The 24264-nt window shown below is 40.6% G+C and overlaps 1 protein-coding gene across 1 annotated transcript; it reads left to right on the plus strand.

The window, feature by feature from the left end:
* The first annotated feature begins 10099 nt into the window (after positions 1 to 10099).
* Positions 10100 to 12243, plus strand: Dkk1 (dickkopf WNT signaling pathway inhibitor 1). Its single transcript, XM_057779847.1, has 4 exons — positions 10100 to 10345; positions 10541 to 10706; positions 11731 to 11874; positions 11990 to 12243. Exons 1-4 carry the CDS (start codon positions 10100 to 10102, stop codon positions 12241 to 12243), a joined length of 810 nt encoding a protein of 269 aa, XP_057635830.1.
* The last annotated feature ends 12021 nt before the right edge of the window (positions 12244 to 24264 follow it).

Consider the following 24264-nt stretch of genomic DNA (forward strand, 5'->3'; position numbering starts at 1 on the left):
CAGAATCCTCCAGAAGCTTTATTGGTTGGTAGAATTTTTCTTATACTGATAAATGTACAACCATCCATGATGGCATCTTGATATGGAAATGTGTGTTAATGGCTGTTTGCTATTTTTTCAGTAGGTTTTTTTTTAATGTGGAAATTCCTATAAAAATCTTTCCATTAGGTCATCACAGACTAACCAATAAATCACAGGAGTTTTCTTTGAAATTTCATACTCAAAACTACTTTCAAATGTGCTTTTCCTATCAATATATAATACTCTAAAATATTTGAGGCCTAAAACTACTGGAAGTACATTTAATTTAGGATAATGTTCAATTAAAACTTTCATCTTGATATTATTATTATTGTGTTATTGGAATCCCCTCCCTCATAAACAATTTTTCAAGATTACTAGAGTACCCGAGAGATCTATGAATTTCAACAGACTAAATAATATAAAATCAAACACATCTGGCTAAAATTCAGTGATTTCTAGAGGCTTATTTATCTTTTAACTAATTTTTTAAAAAAACATATAATTCCAACATTATAATCAATGTTTGATTTTTTTGTAAGATAATGTGTCTTAGGTGTGCTAAAGGCTTGCTAGGATGTTACATTTACCTTGTTATTAGAAAGGGAATTGTCTCTCTAATTTTTCAAATATCCACAAATCCCCAGGAATTTGCACGGACCATGTGTTTTGGGACTTGGGTTTGAGGCTAAGACAACTTGCGCGAATATATGGGTTCTATGACGAGGAAAGGCATTGCTTTCGGCACAGTGTGACTGTGGGCTGTTTTCCACTTGTGATACACCTTTGTTCATTTCATCCACAGCTTTAATTAGGACGCCCAACACAATCACAAGAGATAAAGGTGAACTCTAGCTTCCAGGAATAACTAACAGAAAACATCCATCAGATTTTCAACATTGAATTTTAAGGATTTAAATCTTGTCTTAATCAAGACACTAGGGCTATAACTCATGGCCAGCTTCATAAACCACATCTTACTTTCTGGACTTTTCCATGCCCCTGGTTTTTCCTTTTCTTTTTTTTCTTTTCTTGCACTAAAGACCATCTGGATAAACTAGAATAGTGCCAACTTGTTTGATTTGCTCACTGACTTTCTTGTTGACACTTTTGTGTATGGGAAATAGGGCTTTCTGTGTGTCTTAAATCACAGAAAAACTGCAAACTGCCAAGGAAAGGACACAACAATATTTAATTAGACCGAAGGCATTAGAGAAAATGAGTTTTGGAAATCGTTATAGTTGATTTTTATACTTAGGATCTTTATTATTTGGATGTGAATCAGGTTCATGTAGCATTTAAACCAAGTTTATTTTTATTATAATCCTCACAAGTCATAGTTTTTTTTCTTAAAATTGGAGAACATACATGTGAACTGCACATGGAGAATAATATTTTAACTATTGACTCGTTCTCACTTTGCTTCCAAATGATAGACCTGATGGTGAAGCTAAACAAGTCAGCTACCATACTGAACACAAGGGTAATAACCCCGACTTTATACAATAGAGGTATCTGCGCATTTCCCACAATGTTTTCTTTCACAATAGGACCACAACAAATATTTATGTAAATAGATATTTTGGGGTGATATTTTGTGGTACATATAACTTTTTTAGTGTTTCACAGCATTATGATTTCATTTTATTTGTATTAAATAATGTTTTAGGTCCAAGTAGACTTGAATGAACGTCATAATTGTTAGTATTATTGAAACTTCTGTCAGCAGTACTGTCACTCATCTGTCCCATAGTTTAGAACATGACCTGGCTATCTGGCGTTGTTGCAAGTGCCTTAAACTCATGGCATCTTATTAAGAAAACAAATTTGGTGTTATGCTGCATGACAAAGACAAACACACCTCAAAACGTTGTCCTTTCTTAGCTTGCTGCGTTTTACAGTTCTTTCTGCTAACGATTTATAAGCCTTTATTATATAATATTGATGAATTACAGAAATGATGAAGTTGTTATCTTATTTCTGTTAAGTGTACCAGAGCTGTGTGTCTGTTCATGAGATACAGCGTCATTTCTGTGAAATGTATAAATGTATGTGCAGGTCAAATTACTATATGACATACTATCAGTCTGTATACAGGTATTCCTGTTTTGCTCAGCTGTGCAGACTCAGTAAAAAAAAAAAAAAAGTAGTGCAGTCAAATCCTAATGTATCTCATTTTATAGATTCCATTAACAATGGTCCAACCCAAAAGAAAAATTGGAAATGACTGCTCACCACACCTCGTTATGAAACCAATGATGAAAATGTACCTTGGTGTACCCCTTAACAAAACAGGATGCTTTCTCTGAGTTCTTGTATATGCAAATCATGTATGAGGCAACTCTTCAGGAGACCTTGAAAGCAAAATGTGGGAAGTGTGTTGGTAGCCCTCCTCCTTTTCGGCCCCTGCATCAACAGACAGAGCTCTGGGACCTTGGCAATGACTCAGAGGTTGGGCTTTCTAAGTAAAGGGACGTTTCTTTAAACATCATCTATCCAGTTTATTTCAACGTATGATGTTTTTACAACTGGTCAGTTCTTTTGTATTCTTACAGCTATGGTTATTTGGCCGTCCTCTTACAGTTTGTGCTACGTGAAAGAGTCTCTTGTTAGAATGCAACAAACTGTCATCCAATGGTCGTCGGCCACTTGCACTCTCTTGGTGTAGATTAAAAACTTTTTCATAACTTAACCTGCTTTGATTTGCTCTGTATTTTCCCTGCAGCTGTAATTGCAGAGTGCCTGTTGGATACTTTATAGAGTTGAAATAAAAAAAATAATTACTTTTGAACTTATTGTGTTTAATTCCAGACAAGTCAACAAATAGAATTAACATAGTAATTAATACTGCACTCGAGATGCCAATTAGTCACTATTTAACAATGTACAAAACACCTGCAACCCAAGCATCTTTCATGAAATAACATTATAGAAGAGTAACTCAATGATTCATATCTAAAAATTCAGCGCAAATAACACCAGACCATCCAGTGTGAAGAGAAAAACGAGACTCCACATCCAATAAGAAACATTTGATATGTAAAGCACTTCCTGAGTCTGGCTTCCTTGATTCTCCCACTAAACTTCATAATTAACAATAATAATAAATAGATTTTGAGGACAACGCGGATGTGAAAACTCACTTCTCTGAAATGATAGGCATGCTCTTAGTGCCTCCCTTTGCTCCTTGCTGAAGGAAATGACTAACCCATTAAAGCTAGCATACGAATTTCCTCAAATCAGCTGCTTTTGTCCCACTGACATACATTGCTAGTAACAGTTCGTGAAAAACCCTTAATGAACACTAGATACCCATCCAGTCCAGAAACTGTTTCACACAGTGAAACAATCTGAAGAAGATGCCATTTGAGTATGAATACAGTAATCTAATAATTTTATTTCTTCGGAAACAGGGAAAATAACACGCATTTTCATTATCCACCCAGATTTCCTACTGTAGTTCTAAGAATGGTCTAACTTGGTCCTTAAAAGAAATTCTTTTCTTTTAATTCACCATTTTAGGGGCAGCGCTCTGACACTCATGAGGTGATGGAGGCTGGAGATGGCTGCACGTCCCCCACACACAATCACATTGCATGTCAAGTTCAGTAAAGTCCCACGTCGTTATTCATAGGAGGAGTCAGAGTCAATAAGTCAATATATCAGAGAAGAATCGCCAAATATTTACAGATCCCCTTAGTTTTTTCAGCCTTAAAGGTGCCTTACTAGATTAGTCACTTTTCTTATTACTGTGAACAGCACACGAGGGAGACAAAGTCTCCGATCATTAAACCTTGATGTCTCCGTTGAAGTGTAGTGACTGGTGAAGCAGACCAGTCCTCATCGGGACAGCCAGGCAGGGGAGACAAGAGACTACCTGAAGGGGCCAGAGAGAAATATAGCCCCGAAGGACAGCTCCAGAGCTTACTTCCTCCAAGAGAGTCTCGCCTGACAGCATTTACCATCTCTTCAATAACTCCATCACAGTTTAGATCCATGAAGAGATCATTAATCCAATCTTAAGGTCAGAGCCCTCTGAGTGGAAGGGCACCTGGAAACACCTTGACAGATATACTCACAAATACCCTTTATTAATTTCTTAGGTTCTTCTCAATCAAATCAAACTGACAAAACTTACCCACCACATGTATATAATATAGGATAGCCACCACACAAATATTCTTTTTATTGAGTTTTATTTAAAGTGTTTTCCGCATTTTGCAACTTCTCCTTTTCAAGCTTTCTACACAGCAGTGCTTTTCTGTAGCAGCTCTATTTTTCAACTAAAGTCAACATATGGAGCAAACAATGAATTCACCCATATACCCATTAGCAAAGTAGAACAATTCAAGCTTCACTTTCACTAAAAGGAAAAAAAAAGAAAGGAGAAAGAAAGAAGGGATTGAAGGAAGAGGAGAGCGAAAAAAGTTAAGGAGAGTTCCCATATGAACACTGGAAAACTAAGAAGAAACCCAATCAGAGGGTAGCTGGTTGTCACCAATATGAACACTGCTCAGTGGGGAGGAACTTTCTAACCCTAAACCCTAATGCTTTCTCATGAAAACAAATAACATTTTAATATTTCAACATGTTTCGTGAAAATGGTTATAGATATATGAGCTTTCCTAATATGTCCAGCACAGGAGTCTCAGAAATGTGCTACTTATAATCTGAAAAGCCTAACTTTTTTTTAATCCAAGAATGCAAAATTCTGGGGTTTGCAACTTAAACCTAACTGAAAAAAATGTGTGTACTGTGAACCTGTGTGCCAGAGCCCAGCTCCTTCGCCTTTAAACTACGGTGTTGATATATTCTACTTTGTGAAGATTCGGATTATTTAATGTGCAATATATTGTGCAGATTATTAAGAGCGCGAGAATATTTAGCTTTGAAAAGTGTTCAATGTGAGAGGTGACGTTACATACAACATTGACCCTAGACAACGTCCCCCAGAGAACTTCTAATAGAATTCCACCAGGGGGCAGAAGAGGAACGGGATTGCTCCTTCCCGCCGGAGCAGCAGTGAGGACTCAGGTCCCTCGAAGTTATCTTCCTATGTGTCTCCTTTCTGCTCTCCCCCTTCCAATTAACCCTGATTTATTTGCCCGTGAACTGACACTGTGGACCCACAGCAGCAGTGTAGTGTGAAGGGATTTGCGCCCAGGCCAGGGCTTCAACGGGATTAAGCTGATGAATTTGCTAAACACAAAGTCCACAAAAGCAGCAAACCCAGAGCCCTGTGATGCCACCTGGCTCAAGGCTGATTAAGACAGGGGACCCTGAGCCGTTTGATCTTCACCCATCAAAGAGTTTTTAAACAAGCTTCATTTTACACTACTGTAAGGTGGCGATGTCTTGGGATTGCAGTGAGCGTTCCAGCCTGAACACGCACTCCGGCCAAGGGGTTCCTGGCTCTGGTAGGACGGGGATGCTACCACAATCCGGAGCTCTTAGATCTGCTCAAGGAGAAGAATCCTTGCTCCGATCATCTCCCCGAAGTTAGTACCATTTCTAGCCTACATCTTGATTCCGACAAGGTTCAAATACAATTTACTAGTTGGAAATTTAGAGGCTGTTAAGAAGTCACACCTCTACAGCATTTCAACAACTGGGAAATGAAGAAACAAAATCAATTTTTTTATCCATTCTCATTCATTCATTCCCTCCTGCTACTCCCTACTCCCTCCTTCTCAGTCGCATCTTCTAGAAAATCAAGGAGCCACGTAATTCACTCTATTTCCAGAAACTTAGTTTATGTGCTAGATTCCTCTAAATCAGCAAGTTCCCAGAGTCCGTGGCAGTGAGTGTCTCTCAGTAAAGTTTACAAGCTTCCTGAAAGACATTTAACCTGAAGACAAAGGTCTTTCCCTGGACCTTTCAAAGACAATTTTTATAGCCAGAAGGGGGCTCCCTAGTCTTCCCAGTATGACATTTACAAATGAAAAGAAAGCTAGATCCACAATCACAAAGGGGCTGTCGTCACCCTGAAGTGTCCAGTGCTGAGCCCTAGTTTCCAGTGTGGTAGCACAGGGCCCTTTTGGTCATACACTGGAGGATGCCAGTGTATTAAAGGGGATAATAACAGGAACCCAGTGACACAGGGGAAATCCAATCTTCCTCGGTTTCTGGTGGCTTCATGCTCTGCCCTACTCTGGCACTACCCTACGTTATGATTAGAAACACTAAGTTCATAAGTGGCTACTACTGGACAGCAGGACTCTAGACCCTACCCACACCACAGACCTTTCTAGTGTCATGACCTCTGAAAAGGCGCTGGTAGATGCTTGGCTTTGGTACCATCCTCGTCAGAGTTTAGACAAACCTCCTTGGGGTCTAAACTCCATGCTGTTTATAATTCAATGGCCCCAGGAACATCTTCTGAGATAGGTTAGATGGCTCCATGAAGCTGGATTTAAATGGGCTGGCCATCTCCACTGGGTGAATAAAGGTAATCACTGTGAACTCAATTGTTCCTCTTGTACTACAGAAAATCAGCTATTTCAGGGGCATCCCAATGTGAGTCATACCTGAAAGCTCTTCTTCTGTCGTGGTGAACATAGAAACTAAGATCGATTTCCTTTGGTTTGGCAAGTAGAGAGAACAAATGGAGAGGGTAGGGGAAGAAGATAAAGGGAGGGAGAGAAAACAAGGAACCACAAATGATGCTGAGAAAGTAGTTTGCAAACAGTCTAGTGTTTTGTTTCTTTAAATATTATTTGTCTGTTTGTCTCATGGGTTAAAATGACGAGTATTCAGTGCTGGTGCCGGCACCAGCACTTAACCTAGGAGGAAGGGCAGGTCTTACACCATCCCCGAGTTACAGTTAGGTTCCATCGTGCCAAACATTTCTCCTAGCTTTAAATTTAATATAAAATATTAAATGTTTTGCAATAACTGGGGCCGTGTTAGACTACATCCAACAAGTTGAATAGACATACCTACCACCCCATCACCCGGTTGCAGGATATTCAGCATCATCCGGCTTCCAACTGCCTGAGATTTAGACATGGTTAGAGTTTCTGGGCCTCTTTTTTTCCTCCTGACCAGTGTGTACCATGTATAGTTTACTTAAATAACAATACTGAGTCAGAGGTGGTGATCCACACCTGGAACCCCAGTACTGGAGGAGACAGTGTCAGAAATTCTCAAGTGCAGTCTATGCAGTGAGACACTGCCTTAGAACCCGAAGAACCGGAAAGCAACCACAGTAGAAACCAAACCAAGCCTCAGCCAAAGCTCCTTCTGGGCCCTGATATTGTGTTTATCAGGCTGCGGGGAAGCTGGAAGGAGTCGGCCGCCAGCGTATTGGAGAGATGCTCTCAATAGGCCCTGAGTCTTCTTTGGCACAGAAGAAGCAGTGGACAGTGGACATCATTTACCTCCTGAGTTTGACACCTGAGAGTGAGCTAAATCTAGGCAAGTATTCTCAAGCGAAGCATAGGCTGCAGTGAGAAGGGTAAGTCTCCCCCGCTGCCCTTTGTCAGCCTACTTTTTCTTTTCCTAGGCAGTTCGAAGGTGACTGTTCCAGTCATTCCTTTGTTTACTGAGGCAGCACCAAGTACAGCGCTGGTCACACAGTAAGACCTCAGACGTGGACCTGCTTGCGCCTGCAGAAGAAACATAAAAAGTAGGGAGTGCCACAACTAGGCCCTGGATTTCATATGGGGCCCAAGTTCTTGACGAGCTAAGTTCTGTTCATTAAGATTCGGTGTATTAATAGGGGACCATTCCATTGGAATAAAGGGACAGGGTTGGGTCTTTTGAGTAGCACTGATGCTTTTCTAGAATTATTTAAATAAGATAATAGGACTGGGGAAATATCTTTGTACTTCTCAGATGGGCAGGGAATTCATTTTCTACTGTCCAATGTTATATGAATTTAAATTGAATGACAACAATTCATCACTGACGTGCTATCAATGTGCTGGAAGTGATAACATGATCTCTAGGACCTCCTATTCTGTCCCATCATCTCCCAGTGTCCCTGCGAATTTCTGATCCACAGACTGGCAGGGAAATCTGTTTTGTTATTGACTTGTTCCCCTCTTATTGTTTCTAATGGTGACTTTTAAACAAAACGTTAAAAACCTCTTCTTTTCCCAATTTTCCAATTATCTGCAGGTAGCCAGTCTCGGCTACACCATTGCACATTTTCCTAATAAAAGTCAGATAGATACACAGAATTTAGACCATGTTTGGGCTTTCAATAAACCACTGGAAATTCTCCAAGGTATATGGGGTAGGGGTGTAGGGGTGAGAGAGGACATCACTGGGTATAGAGACATCATTAAAGAAATGAGGCGACATTAAAACTCACTTAGACAGCACTTTACAATGACTTCCGAAGCCTAGCAAACCAGAAAACAGATATTAAGAACATGTATTTCATAATAACTCTCCTTGCTCAGCTTCAGGACTGTGTTTGTTCAAGACTATCATTGACTCTTTGGGGGCCTTCCCAAGAATGACGATTAGAGATCTCGCAGTGTTGTGAGCAATTCTAGACAATCCAGAAGTTAAGGGACGACACCTCACTCCACGTTCTTCTACAGTGATTTCCAGCCATTTCTTTCTTTCCAATCTCATACAAGAATTGCTTGTTTTCTTGCACTTATCAGTCTGTTCTTAAACATTAATAAGGTACACTTCTTGTCATTTGTTATGTCTGACAGCTGTCTCTCTTAGCATTGCAATGGTTGGAACAAGGAATTTGACTTTTATTCTCTCAATAAATCACCTCTAATTTATAAGCACAGCGTCCTTACGTCAGGTTTGCTTCTTATTCCACACTTTGTTCGGAAACCGCTGCAAATTCATTCTCTGCTTTAGGCTAGGCACTCCCTTTCCAAGAGGTAGCTTATTATCTCCCCAGAGAGTTACTCCTCCTGTCCTGTCCTGGACAAGGTTGGATTTGGGATCAAAAGCAAACCCTCTCCCTCTTGGCGCTACTAAACATTAATGAGGAAGTCAGGAGCTAAGCCTTCAGGGTTTCTTATCTTCTTCTATTAACCAACCGCTGGGAACCGGGAACCAGGGAAAGAGGACTCACCGGGCTCAGGGACCCTGTCCGCTCTGACTCGGGGCCACTTTGATCTCACGTGTCTGCTTAATCAAGTTCATCAACTGCTGGGACTGACCAGATTCAAAGAAGCACATTAAATAGTTTGATTATCGAGGGCCCGTTTCCCTCTCGCCTGCACCCCTGATCTAATTTCCAAACGTCAGTCTCTCGCCTCTCCCTCCAAATGTACCTTCAAAAGCGAATTAGTTCTTCCCTTGGTATCCTCATTTGATGTGCGAATTCTCCTGTCTTTGCACATTTTTTTTTCCTGGTGTGCGTGTTGGGGGGGGGACGGGAATCGGGAGGGGGGGCAGCTAGACAAACTTAAAAGACCTCATTTGAAAATCGCAAAGCGAAAGGGTTAATCAGCAACTCATAGGAGCCACCTGGCCCTTTCACAGACTCTTTGGATGACTGCTTGAGTCGTGTTTAATACTGAATATTATTCGCTTGCACACACACACACATACACACACAGCAAGAGCTAGCGTGAGGGAAGAAAAGTTGTTCTGTATATTCCATCACCTTTCAACTCTGAAAGTATTTCAGACGGAAATAACCCAATCCCTCCGCAGAGCACCCAAGCTCGCAGAGAGCTCCCTCCCGTCCGTGTCCCCCCCCCCCCCCCCGGCCCCAAATTAAAGTTCAGGTTAGGCTCTGATGTTCTGATAACCCACACTCTAAGGTGAGCTGGACTAGGACGACTATAGTGCAAGGGAGGGGCGAGGGGGAGAGTGTCAAAGTCCTCCCTGCTTCCGATACACAAACACTCCCGCTCCCAGCTCCTCCCAAAGCTTTGAAATCCCATCCCGGCTTTGTTGTCTTCCCCGAGGGGCTGGGAAGGCTGGAGCCCGAGTATAAAGGCAGCCAGCCTGAGGTGGCGGGTGACTGTCCAGAGCCCAGAGTCCAGCAACACAGACTCCACCGGCTGAAGTTCCACAGTCTGGACTCTGCAGCTGCTGTGGTGCAAAGTGACCTCTTTTTTTCCTGACTTTCTCCGACTTGTGGTCTTCTGAGATGACGGTTGTGTGTGCAGTGGCAGCTGTCCGGTTCTTGGTCTTGCTAGCAGCGATGGCTTTTTGCAGCCTCCCTCTGCTTGGAGTCAGCGCCACCTTGAACTCGGTTCTCATCAATTCCAACGCTATCAAGAACCTGCCCCCACCGCTGGGTGGCGCTGCGGGGCAGCCGGGTTCGGCCGTCAGCGTGGCGCCAGGAGTTCTGTATGAGGGTGGAAACAAGTACCAGACTCTTGACAACTACCAGGTGAGAGGGGTGTCGGGGATCTAAGGGGTCTCAGAGAAGAGGGCAGTATCCTAGCTGGGTGAGATTGAGGGTGTGTTTGGAATCACTGCATTTGGAGCAGAGTGCTTGGAAAAGCTTTTGAAGAGGCTGATGGGGACCTTGAAGGTGTGGGTACCAGGATGCCTGAGTTGCTCACCCTCTGCTCCCTTCCCACAGCCCTACCCATGCGCAGAGGATGAGGAGTGTGGCACTGAAGAGTACTGCTCCAGTCCCAGCCGCGGAGGTGCGGGTGTGGGCGTACAGATCTGTCTCGCTTGCAGAAAGCGCAGGAAACGCTGCATGAAGCATTCTATGTGCTGCCCCGGGAATTACTGCAAAAACGGTGAGTCTCGGACTCCCCTGTAAACTGGAACCACTCTGCCTTTGAGCTCTACCTCTGCCAAAGCCCAGGCTCCACTTGCGAACCTGGGCTCATGTAAGGGTTTCCCTGCTACATCTCCACGGGCTCGTGTTTGAGGCTTTGGGAGTTTATCTTCCTCTGTCACCCTAGGTGATCTAACACACTTTGCATTATTAGAGTGGACTCTTCTGTCAGGACACTTGAGAAAGGGGGGGAAAGTGTTTCTGAAAGAGAAACCTTAGCAAGCCAGCCTTGGCATTTTGTTACCAGTTTCATTTTTCTTTGCCAGGCCTCTGGATGCTAAAACTGTTGTCAGCCAAGGGCTAGTAAAATTAATCTCTGCTGGGTAACTTTTAAAAGAGATCTCTGTAGCACTTACATCCCTAGCGCTCCAGAACTTCCCCTCCCTTCCCTCCACTCTCAGCTACCTTCAAAGAAGTACCCCCCAACACACACACACACACACACACACAAAACCACACAACCAACCCACAGATCCACAAAATGTGGATGTCTCAAAGAAGTCTCCAGAAATAAATCCACAGGGTGGCTAAGTTCCTAGGGCACAACAGCATTCCAGAGGGAACTCACTAAGTCTCTGTAATATCGAAATTACACAGTGAGGCCACCGGCGGGTGAGATGGTAGTCTTCCAGACAGCTGGAACTGCCTTGCCCAGAGAGCACTCAGAGGGGAGAAGTTATTTTTAAGATTAATTTTTAAGTGACTAGATTTCTTCTTTCCTACCCCCAAAGGGTAATATTAAACTAGACAGAAATATCCTTGCTGCCACCTCCACAATTAGTGGGAAAGCATCTTAAGTGGCTCTACCGGGGTATTCCTCATGAGTGAACAGGACATTCATTGATGTGTCCTTGTCTGGGGAGATTTGTTGAACAGAAGGTATTAACTACAGTGAGTTATCTCACAATAGACTCTTCTCATCGTGGTTTGCAGAAACACATTATGTACAGCTGGGGATTAATCACGGTTTCTGGCTTCCGTAGGAATATGCATGCCTTCTGACCACAGCCATTTGCCGCGAGGGGAAATTGAGGAAAGCATCGTGGAAAACCTTGGTAACGACCACAGCACTTTGGATGGCTATCCCAGAAGGACCACGCTGACTTCAAAAATATACCACACCAAAGGTAGCTTTAAGACTGAGCCTCTCCACTTAGTGTTATCAGAAGTGCATTCAGAGGTCTCTTCATGAGACATGCAGGCCTAGCAGTAACTCTCATTTTCCTTCTGTCTCCTCCACAGGACAAGAGGGCTCTCTCTGCCTCCGATCCTCAGACTGTGCCATGGGGCTGTGTTGCGCGAGACACTTTTGGTCCAAGATCTGTAAACCTGTCCTCAAAGAGGGGCAGGTGTGCACCAAGCACAGGCGGAAAGGCTCCCACGGGCTGGAGATATTCCAGCGCTGTTACTGTGGGGAAGGCTTGTCTTGCAGGATACAGAAGGAGCACCACCAAGCCAGTAACTCTTCTAGGCTGCACACCTGCCAGAGACATTAAACTGACTGTCTAGATGTGACAGACTCCTTTATCTAATATATGCTGCGAAAGCCTTCATGATTTGTCAGCTCGATCCCAAGGATGTACAAATCCCCTGTGTAGAGTTGAGCATTCCGAGAACACCTTCCGCAAGTCCGGAGTGTGAGGACTTTGTTTCTTGATGGAACTCATCCGTGGTTGCAGTAAATTACTGTGTTGTAAATCCTCGGTGTGGCACTTACCTGTAAATGCAACAAAAGTTTTTAATTATTTTGCTAGAGGTGCTGCATTGGTCTTGTTTCTTTTGCATGTAAATTTTTGTACACATTGATTGTCTTGACTCATAAATATTCTATATTGAAGGAATTTCAGCTCATAGTTCCTAAATGTGTAACCCTTTCTACTTTTATTTCTAGAGTATTGGATGCAAGGAGTTCTTGGAATAGCCAGTGATAGGCATGTAATTTTTAACATGCAAATACTAGTTTATTTCCTGAGATGTGCTATCTTTGCTTAGATAATCCTTCTCTCTCTCTCTCTCTCTCTCTCTCTCTCTCTCTCTCTCTCTCTCTCTCTGCTCTGATAGTCCTTGAAATAAAATTTAACATTTAATAATATAAATTGTTACAAGTATAGATGCATTTTGGAACTGTCATCTTAAGGGAAGGTGTGTGTTGTTTTAAAAAGATAAGACATATGTCTATGTGTGAGTAACTTTAAAGAGAATGTATTCCATATTTATAAACTCAAATGGTTATGGTGATATGGGATTGGATCGGGTATTACTACTTTCAAAAACACTTTTCTACCAGGTTTGGTTAGTGGCTAATCATATAATCCCAAAATTCTGGAGGCTGAGGCAGGAGGGATATGCCCATGAATTCAGGTCCATCCTGGCCAACCTAGTGAGATCCAAAAAAAATTCTGCCACTGAGCGATGTCTCAAAAAAGCATGCATAAAAAATGGTTTCCAACAAATTAATATTTATTTAAGTAGCTAATAGTTACTGGAAGAAAGGGGATATCCAAGAAAGCAATTACAAAGTACACAGTGATGGGCAGAATGGAAAGGAGGATATGTGGAAACACGGTGAACAAATGCATTCCAATGTAAGCAAATAATTCATTCAGAATAGTTTATATACTCTGACATGCAAGAAGAATTGTTTTAATTACTTTGATTTAAAAATGATTACTAAACAACCACAAATTCTAGAATGTCCCACTTTTTCTTCTCTTACCAAGTGATTATTTCAATTTTTGTTTCACCTGTATTGCATTGATTAGAATGAGGAGAGGGATGTACAATTTTGCTAAAAGTATAATATACATATTAGATTTATATATAAATTATGTATAAATATATATATAATAACATACACACACATATATATGTTCCAAATCAGAGGAAGAATAAAATAACCTTCCTCACTTATTTTTTCTGTAGTATTCTGAAAGTCTGCATCAAAACCACAAAACACTAGGTTCACTATTCAAAGGATAGTAGTGACTGGCTGACTGTGCCAACATGTTCCTTAAATAGCACAGATGTCCTAGAATATTCATTGCTTTTTATGTTCCCGGAAGTGGTTAATTTTGAAGGGAGTCAGGCAACAGCACATGCTCTCTGTTGGCTCACGGAGGGGGGACCTGGTAGGATGTCTCTGGAAGCATCCTTTTTGTCCACAAGTCTCTGCTTCTCCATCCAGAGAAACTCTCTTTTCCTAAGTGTGCTGATTGCCTGGTGTGCCAGGAAAGCCAATCCCGAGACCTGCTATCTTCAAAAAAAAAAAAAAAAATAGAAGAAAATGGGAAATATTCTCATTATTCTCATGAAATGGGAGAAAGCAGAGCCTTCTAGAAGGGGGGTGAGGCAGAAGTTTAATGTGTTTGCGTTACTGGATTCTTTCTGCAGGAGCCAACTGGAGTGGAGATGTCTTTCTTTGTACATCTTGTTGACCAGGCTCAATTCTAGCCATTCCTGATGGAGCCAGAGAGATCGGGCAACCTCTTCTTCCCACCCCACTAGGAACTTAGGATAATACTAAGAAAAGGAAAGTCTACAAGTATGAATATATAAAATATTCAAAACTACAGGTACTTTATTAGTAGAAGACTAGAAGAGAGAAGACATATAAAATGCAAGCCCAAAATAGAATCTCAGGGAATCTAGAATTTGTATATGATACACAAATATGTATGCACCAAATGTCTTATGGTGGTTGACTCCTAAACAACGTATTTGACTGATTGCCCACGCAAACATTTCACAGCTACTTTACCAGTTTAAGCTCACAGGGGCTACACACTGCCCTGCACCTAGATCTCTGCACCTAGATTGCTTTGAGAGTCTTGACTGCTGTCCTGTATGACAGCTCAGTCTTTTGATTGGTTGTATTATTTAGAGTCTATTCTCTGATTTGCTTAACCAGGTACTAAGAGACAATCAAGTGATTTCCAGAGTTATTACTCTAATAAATACTGTACTGGGGGCACAAAATCTTCCTGTCTCATCATAGTATAGCTGTGGGATAGTGATTGAGTGAGTTTTGACATAAAATTTAAAATCAAATGCTCTGTTTTTCTTTTTCTTTTTCTTTCTTTCTTTTTTTTTTTTTTTTTTTTTTTTTTTTTGCTTTTTTCCCCCTACTCAAGGTTTGGCATGGCCACAATGGCAACATTCCTACTTATGTGGTGATCTGGTCTTACTAACATGGGTCAAAGGAAAGGGGGGGGGGAATACAGTTTTTCTTACAAGCTTTACAGTAAGCTTCAGTCTCTTATCCTAGGAGAAGGCTAACTTACTCTAACTTCTTCTGTTTTAAAGTGGTTACACTGAAACCACTCATCCCTCACCTCCTTCTCATGTTCAGCTGGAAGACTTTAAATGTTTTCCTCATTTTAAAAATAATTTATTTTTACTATTATAAAGACATCATTCCATTCTTCCCTTTCCTCCGTACAACCCCTCCCATATTGCCCCCCGCCTCTCTTTTAAATTCATTTTCTTACACACACACACACACACACACACACGTAACATTATACAACTTGGTTTAATGATGAAAGGAACAAGGAACATTGTCTAAAAGCATAACAGAGGCAGCAAAAATGGCTAAAAGGACAAGACAACACCCTCTGCAAGTTCAAGGACCTGAATTCATGACCCCAGGAGACTCCATGAAAGTCTTTCATGGTTGCCCATTCTCATAGCCCCAGCACTGATGGGCAGCGTGGCAGTGTCAGGAGTGGTGGGAAAGACTGATTGCACATGCTAGCACGCTCTCACCACCAACTGTGTCTTTATATCCCCAGTCCCTAAGTGCAGAATTAATTATCTTTGGAGAGCAGTAGCAGTCAACCCTATGCTAATATAAATTGTTAAACAAATTCCACATTTTTTAAAAAAACACTAAACTTGGAGAAATACATGAAACATGACTAAGCTTAACTCAATATTACATTTTATAATATTTTGCAACTTTCTCCTCATGGGCAAAAAAAAATGGCTTTTAAGAAGAATCTTATATTGAAACCTTTCACATATCTGTGACACTCTGAAGTTCAAATTAAAAGCAGACGAGAGAATCTGGTTGTACCATGAGGGGTTTTGTTGTTTGCGGAAGATTTCTCCAAGCACTAACTATGTCAAACAGCACAGATGTTTCTTTTTCTTCCTATGAGGAAGATCAGGGACCCAAACTTACCAAAAAAGTTAAAGAGGCACCATGTGTGCTTGAAGAAAGGTGTGTTTGCCACAATTGTTTCACATAGACTACAGAAATTGAAGAACAGAGAAATACTAAACATGTCTAGTCATCTGATCGACGTGTACGTGGCATCACGAGGCTGTTGTGGAAGCCATGGATGTTGGTGTGGGCTGTCTGTTTCATGTGTTGAGAACCGTGATTAAAACTTAAACCCTAGAAGAGCGGCTGTTTGCCTTGGAAAAGTGCTTACTGTAGTCAGACACTGGTCAACAGTTCAAGCATTTGATGGACTAAGATGAGGTTAGCCCCTTTGCCATTGCTCTGACAGACTGCTGAGCCGAGCAGTCAAGAGAGGAATGGTCGCCCTTTATTCTGATCACAGTTTCACAAGATTCGTGCATGGTCTCTTAGCCTCTGACACTTGGGCAGAACATTGCAGAAAGCAAGGATGCTTTGTGAAGAAAAGTCATTTCTTTTTCTTTATCATTTGTTTTGTTTTTGTGACAGACCGGCATCAATAGTCTTCAACTCTTGGTCCTCCTGGCCCTGACTCCCAAGTGCTGGGATTGGCATGTGTCACCAGGCTTGGCTCAAGGGCTGGAGCGGGGGACTTCTTCATTATGTTGGGCAGGAAGCAGAGAGATCGGAAGTGGTCAGGGATAATGTACCACCAAGAGTCTATTCCTAGTGACCCAGTTCTTTCAGTTAGACCCCACATTGTAGGTTCCTCCCGACCTCCCAAAATAGTTTTTCACCAGCTGGGAATCAAACATTCAAAACATGAGCCCGATGGAGACATTTCACAGCAAATGAAGAGCAGATGGACACCGAGAATTCGAATATTGTCTTCCCTTCTTTTCTTTCTTTTTTTTTTCTTTCAGACTTGTGCTTGGTGGCCAAACTATTAATGACTAGTTTACTAACTAGCTCACTTAGGATAGTCACATTAATACAAAGGAAACATAATCCTCAAATGAACGAGATAGCATTAAAACATTCACTGTTACTAAGATAAACTACCTGGACAAAAGCATCTAAAAGGCAGAAGCTTTCCTGTGACTTTGAGCTCCAGAGGGACAGTACATCTCGGCAGAGCAGACACAGCAGCTGGTAGGGAAGGTTTGGTGATGGGAGCGGCAGCTAGTTGGCTACATTGCACTCCCACCCAGAAAGCAAAGTGAACAGGATGTGGGGACAGGCTACACAGCATAAAGTCTGCCCATACTGACCCACTTCTAGCCATGTTCCACCTCCTAAAGGTCCCACAGCTTTCCCAAACAGCACCACCAGCCGGGGCCAAGTGTTCAGGTGAGCCTATGGAGTAGTTCACATTCAGACAACAATACATCTTTAATCCGTGTAACGGAACTATTTCTAAGGAAGGCAGGGCCAATCTGAATGTACTCCTAGTTGGCTGTGGAGAATCACGTGCTTTGGGTGCTATGCTCATCACACCAGTTAACTTGCCACCTCCATTCCCAGCTTATCACCTACAGAATTTATCTTTTTTTTTTTTTTTTTTTTTGGTTTTTCGAGACAGGGTTTCTCTGTGGTTTTGGAGCCTGTCCTGGAACTAGCTCTTGTAGACCAGGCTGGTCTCGAACTCACAGAGATCCGCCTGCCTCTGCCTCCCGAGTGCTGGGATTAAAGGCGTGCACCACCACCGTCCGGCTCAGAATTTATCTCTTGTAAGCCATTCAGGCTCAGTTTTTAACAAATCAACTGTGATGTTACCCGCCAAGCTTTTCTTTTCTTTTCTTTTTCTTTCTCCTTCTTCCCTGCTGTTCTCTTCCCAAATGCCACTCTCTAGTGTACCTCTGCCAGAGACTTGCTCTTGTGAAAAGTAGAAGTTCTGGTGGGTGAGAAGAACATGAAATTGTGGGTTGCAATTTATTTCACATGCAAACATGTGAGAATTTTTAAAGTTTATGCCACCATGGGTGACATACATTAGAAACTTCATGAATGGTTCCAATTCTCACAGTTTGTGACTTTTGCAAACAGACTCTCAATGAAATGATGTGGCTGACAAGAAGTAATGATAACTAATCTGCAGAGCATGTCACTATCAGCAGAGACTAGATTGAGTGATTCACATACATTGCCTCATTTGTACGTTATAGCTTATGTGATGTGTGCATCTTTTATTTCCATTTGATAGGCAAGGAAACCAAAGCAAAGAACATTAAAGTTGTTCTCCTAATGTTCTGTGGGAGTCTGAACCCAGAATTTTACAGAGCTCAAGCTCTTTAATACCGAAAGAGCTGTGTATTCTGTCTTCTACAGTATCCCTCAAATTTGATGCGATCAGTTAGTTATAGTAAACCGGCCAGATGCTAACTTAGAATAATCTAACGCTTAAAGTTACTGATTGTAAAACTTCATGAAAATCCGTAACAATATATCTGGCAGTAGCGAAGGTGCATACAGATGGGAACACCCATATCCTGCTGGTGGGAAAGTAAACTAGTCCAGAAACTATGGAAAAAAGCTTGGAGATCCCTCAATAAGCTAGAAAAAAAGGTATAATATGGATGTGCCTTCAGTGTGTCCCCAAGAGAGCACTAATGCAGCGTACTCATTAGTCAGGATGCTATAACCTCACTGCAGAAAACGTTTTGACTAAAGAGTCCTTGACCCATTCCAAAACCTATATAACCAGAGTTTCTTGGGATTGGACCTTTGAGTCTGAAGTTTTTAACGCCATTGCTTTGACTCATTCCATCATTGAACTTTGGAACCCACTGCTATGTAGCTTTATTTCAAATGTTTTCCTCCCAGCAGTATGAGCAGTCACACAGGCAGCCAATGGCCGGTTGAGAAGCGGGCCTGGCAGCATTCCTTGCGGGGGGCGGGTCTGTGTTCAGATGTATTGGTAGGACCATGGGACAAGGAGGCACTGGGAGACAAATTGGTGTCTCAGTGTCACACAGCTAAGAATACAAGAATGACTTATGAAACATGGACGCTGATGGCCTTGAAGACATTAGTAAGAACAGGGACAAGCCGGGCCGGTGACGGCGCACGCCTTTAATCCCAGCACTCGGGAGGCAGAGGCAGGCGGATCTCTGGGAGTTCGAGGCCAGCCTGGTCTACAAGAGCTCATTTGGGGGATTGGGCTTTACTCTTGAAGATACTTTGACAAGAAGAACCATTTTGCCACACCTCAAAGTTGGGAGTGAGAGACAGAAACAAACAAGCTAAGGCACTTAGCTGGGGCCCTTCAGTGTTCTGATACCCTCCTTGCTAGGGGGAGCCTGCCTGACCCACTGTCTCATCACAGGTTAAATCAAGCATGCTTTGTGCTACCGCTAATTCCCTTTCACAGCCTTACGCCAGTACTAACAAACTGTTCATACTTAGTAAATGGGTATCATCCTCAAGCTGCAATCTTTTGAATTCAGAGATTTAGATTATTCTTCTGTACAACTAACAATTCTGGACTTTCTCATAGTAGCTGCTCTTAAGAACATGCGGAATCAATCAGTGAACTCACTTTCTGCTTCCCGTGTACAGACTGACCAATGTATTAGTCATAAGACACACAAATAAAACAAAAGGCCCAGTTAATATATCACCTATTTCTTTCTGTAATGGAACAATTTAACGGAATCAAAGTTTTAAAACTTTATTTCTATTAATTTCACATTTTTGATGTTAGTTACCTATTAATCATATATATTAATATACTAATTAAAAATTAGACAAAATGGTTCTCATCTTTACTTTTATTTATAATTGCTGCTGAACTTAGAGAATTCTATTGTAAAGTTATAATCTTAAACCAAAACTTAGATACACAATATTAAAATATTTTAAAATAATATCTCTTCATAGAAAATATTTCTATGTATATTGATACTTGTCTACTTATTAGACGGATTTTGGAAAACCTTAATAAATCAGTTGCCTCTGCCGGGCGGTGGTGGCGCACGCCTTTAATCCCAGCACTTGGGAGGCAGAGGCAGGTGGATCTCTGTGAGTTCGAGACCAGCCTGGTCTACAAGAGCTAGTTCCAGGACAGGCTCCAAAACCACAGAGAAACCCTGTCTCGAAAAACCAAAAAAAAAAAAAATCAGTTGCCTCATTATGATTTCCCCCCAAAATGAGATGTTACTTTCAACTGTAATTCACTGAGATAAACTACAGAGCTCCAACTGGCTTCACCTGTCCCTAAAATCCTTTCGTTCTTTAGAAAATATCTTTTGGAGGGCATATGAAACATGTCAGCTCTCAGAAAATGGCCCCAGTCAAACTGAAGTGCCACACTAAGTGCTCTTAGTCAGCAGTGCTTCCCCAAGCTTGTCGTCACACTGAGGTCACATGGGAAACGGCAAACACTTGAGATTCTCACACACACTGTGATTGGCTATCTTGGGGTATGGCATGAGTTTTAAAAACTCTAAAGGATTAATAGAAAGTTTGTGAGCCACTGTCAATAGTTTCTGTTCTCAAAGTAGAAGTATTGAAATTGTTGCCATAGTCATCCCATGGAGTTGTAGAAGTCCACAGTAGCTCAGAAACTGGAATACAGAGCTTGGTTTTCCGGACTTGCCAGCAAAATACTATCCCTAGAAGTGAGAAGGCCCAAGTGTACAGAAACCTGTGGATTTGTATTATGCTGCTAACTTTTGATAGAAATTTATTACTGAATAGAGACGTGGAAAGAAACAGAAAATACATTGTTGTTTTCAATCTCTTGGTTTTCCCCTCTTGAAAAGAAGAAGTTACAACTAAGTATTAGTTTGAGTTTTAAAGTAGGGTTTGTTTACCAGAGGTGGTGGTGGGGTGGTGGGGACACCTACAATCTCAGTACTCCCAGTGGCAGAACTTTAAACACATCCAGGGCTACATGAGATGTTTCCAAAGAAGAAGAGAGGAGAAGGAGAAGAAGGAGGAAGAAGAGGAAGAAGGGGGAGGAGGAGGAAGGAAAAGAAGGAAGAAGGAAGAAGAAGAAGAAGAAGAAGAAGAAGAAGAAGAAGAAGAAGAAGAAGAAGAAGAAGAAGATCCCCCACACACATCCAGATAAAATTGCATGCATTTTTTATGTTGATCCCAGAGAAAAGCGATGTAGTCTAAGATTTAGTACCTAATAAAAATACAAAATGAGAATAAATGATAACCTAAAACTTGAATGAGAAATTAACTAGTTTTAGTGTACTCTGCTAATTTGCATTTTAATGGCTTAATGTCCATAATTCTGAAATGACACAGATATTTATTGCTGCATTTGAAGTAATTATTGTTTAATCTGAAGAATTTCTCAAAGCAAAAATAATGAGGGTTAAAATTGTTTGAGTAGTCTGAATTAAACAAGGACTTTGTGCTGTGTTATTCTTCCAGAGTAGTTATTGATAAGCACTCCTGTATCAATAGAAATCAACAAAAAGCCATAAAAGTTATAGATAGCATGGCATTTTCCAAAGTCAAAGTCTTATACCTACAAGCATTTATTTTACTAGTAACTGATGCAGGGAAATTAAAAAAAAAAACAGCACATTGTTGCATATGCCTTCTATATATTAAATTTTTATTGATATACTTCTATTTGTTAATATTTATAAAAGATACTACCATTGAAGAATCAAGACATAGCTTTTAAAGCAACTCATATAGGCATATCTCTCATTTTCCTAATAATAGTAAGGTTTAACTGTTTTAAAATCTGCTTATTTGTGGGTTTTGTTTTATTTTAACCCAGTATCTTTTATTTTAGGCCAAAGGAGTATGTAGCTAAGTCTTCATTATTTAAAATAGTACAATAATACATGCCCGGACAATATTTCTTCACAGTTCATTTCTTCTACCTCAGACTCTTTTAATATCCATGATTGTAACTATCAATATATTAAATTAAACATTAAATATTTGTCATTCTAACATAAATATGACTGTCCATAATGATTGGTCCCAAATTCCTTTTTATCCAACCATATAACTTGGATAATTTTCATAGACATATACAAAAGATTACGATATTTCACCATAGAAACAGTACACTACTCTATAGCATAGATGTTCCTAGATTATTAGTCATTTTCTTCTTGACTGACAGTAGGTGTGTGAGTTTGCATTCTTTCAAACAATGCAGTATTAAACATCCTTATACATACCTTTGAATATGTGCATAAGTTTTTGCCTATATAAGTTTTCCACATTATCATGTGACATATGATACTAAGTACCTCCTAATAGTCACGGGCTACATGGATCCCCAATACCAGTGTCAGAAGAGGTGATGCCATTCCTTACCCTTCAGAGTGGGAAATATTACTTATCTTCAGACTTTAACAAAACAATGGGTGGCAATTGTCCATGTTGTTTTAACTTGCTTTCTGGAGCTCTTAATGAAGTTAACTTCATTTAATGTATATATCGTCTCTTTATGTCTTTCCTGCCTCTTTTTGTGGAATTAAAATCTTGTTAATATCTATGATAGTTAATGGTCTTCACAGTAGTGTTCTCATAAAGATAACTTCCGGGCAGAATTTGTTTAAGCCAAAGTATCAAATTGTCTGATGATGCTTATCTTAATCTCACAGTCTTATTAAAAGCCCATATCTCAAAATGAGGTTCCTTTGAACTTACACAAAAAGCTGCATAAAATTTTCTCCCTTCTTACTTACAATAGCTGGATATGGGGAGAAAGAGTACATTTAAAGTATTCCTACCAAAATTCTTGTGAACAATAAGTTCATCAGGAGTTACCTAGACATTCTTTGCACTTTTTTCATCTAAAAAAGTAAAGGGTAAGGCGAGTAAGATTGCTCAGGAGATACAGGCATTTGCCCATCTCTAACGACCTCTATGTTCCATCCTCTGGACTCACAAGGTGGAAGAAGAAAACAAGCAAAAGTCTTCCGGCTTCCACCCACACTGTGATATGTGCAACTCACACGTGTACAAATCAGTAATGTCATAAAAAGTTTAATTGGAATGTGTTCTAGTATAAATAATACAAACTTTCAATATTCATGGAAAATAAATCCAGACACAAAAATTAAACTGAGTAGTGTCCATAAGGTATCTTAAATGAAGAAGCGGATTGGACACTTAGAAATTTACACCTTGGTCTACTCTTTTAATAAATTGAAAAATTAAAAAAGTACTTGAAGTAACCTACGAGAGTAATGTGCTTAGGAAAACCCTTCAGAGTGGTCCAGCAGACTGGCCACAGATTCTGCTATTACAGAGATACAAGTTTCAATCTTTTCTCTATTTATGGTACCCTCAGCTTCTTTAAAGGAGCCTACCTTGAACTCTTGGACTGAATAAATAAGGATGAGAAAACAAGCACAGTAAGCACCTAATAAATGCTAAATATAAGGCAATCTTAAGATGGTTAATTTTAAAAAGTCAATCTCTCCACTTGTAATTTTATAAGACTGTGTATTTTAAGCAAATTTTAGTATGTTGGTGATGATTTCAACTTTGCTTAGTTGAAAATATTGACCCTGACTTAAATTTTCTTTCTTTTTTGAAAATACTGAAAAAGTAGTATAATGATCATCATTCACATAAATTCAACTACAAAAAAAAAAAAAAAAAAAAAAAACAAACTGCAGGCCCAAGCCACATTACCGTCTGTTTCCTATGTACAGTTTGTTGAAAGCATTGCAAAGTAAGGTGCAGATAGCAGGCAATTTATCCAACTTATTTAGCAGATATTTCCTGAGGATGAGAACATGTTTCATATAACCATATGAACATGATTAAAATAATAAAGTTAACTTCGATAAACAATAACACTTCATGTGAAATCTATATTCAGTTTCCTGAGCTATGTCCAACCTCACCTCTTTAGGACCACACAGATGACCACTGCTCATCTTTAATTTTGACCCTAATACCAAATCACACATTGTATTTGGTTGCCATGCCTCTTCTCTCTTTGACAAAGAAATCAAACAGCCTCGTTTATGTTTTTATGTTACTGATGTTTAAGAAGGGTTTGTTTCTGTTTGACGACAGTTTTAATTTGTAAGGGAGGCCTTGAAACAGAGGTGAAGGTGACCTTATCTTCTCGTCTTCCTGCCTTTGTCTCTGAAGCTCTGGAGCCACAGGACAAATGTGCACCACCACGCCTAGCTAACAATTTAAATGAATCTGCTAGTTGCCATGTGATGATTTCCATTAAATACTTTTGACATGTACACTACACAATTGTGACTTTCCATTTTGTGACATCAGCAGACCGGTAACGCCTTATGGATGTGATAGATGTGAAGTTTGATTACTTGGTTAACATGGTGTTTACCAGATCTTTCCATTGCAAGAATACTCTTTTCTGTTTATGATTAACAAGTAGCTGTGCCGGCTGTGGTGGTGCATA

Source organism: Chionomys nivalis, chromosome 8 (assembly GCF_950005125.1).
Source record: "Chionomys nivalis chromosome 8, mChiNiv1.1, whole genome shotgun sequence".
Lineage (NCBI taxonomy): Eukaryota > Metazoa > Chordata > Mammalia > Rodentia > Cricetidae > Chionomys > Chionomys nivalis.

Bases quoted from the DNA above. Each gene is read 5' to 3' on its own strand.
- Dkk1 (XM_057779847.1), top strand. From the start codon at position 10,100: ATGACGGTTGTGTGTGCAGTGGCAGCTGTCCGGTTCTTGGTCTTGCTA. The intron at 10,346-10,540 runs GTGAGAGGGGTG...CCCTTCCCACAG, and splicing joins AGACTCTTGACAACTACCAG to CCCTACCCATGCGCAGAGGA. The intron at 11,875-11,989 runs GTAGCTTTAAGA...TCTCCTCCACAG, and splicing joins AAAAATATACCACACCAAAG to GACAAGAGGGCTCTCTCTGC.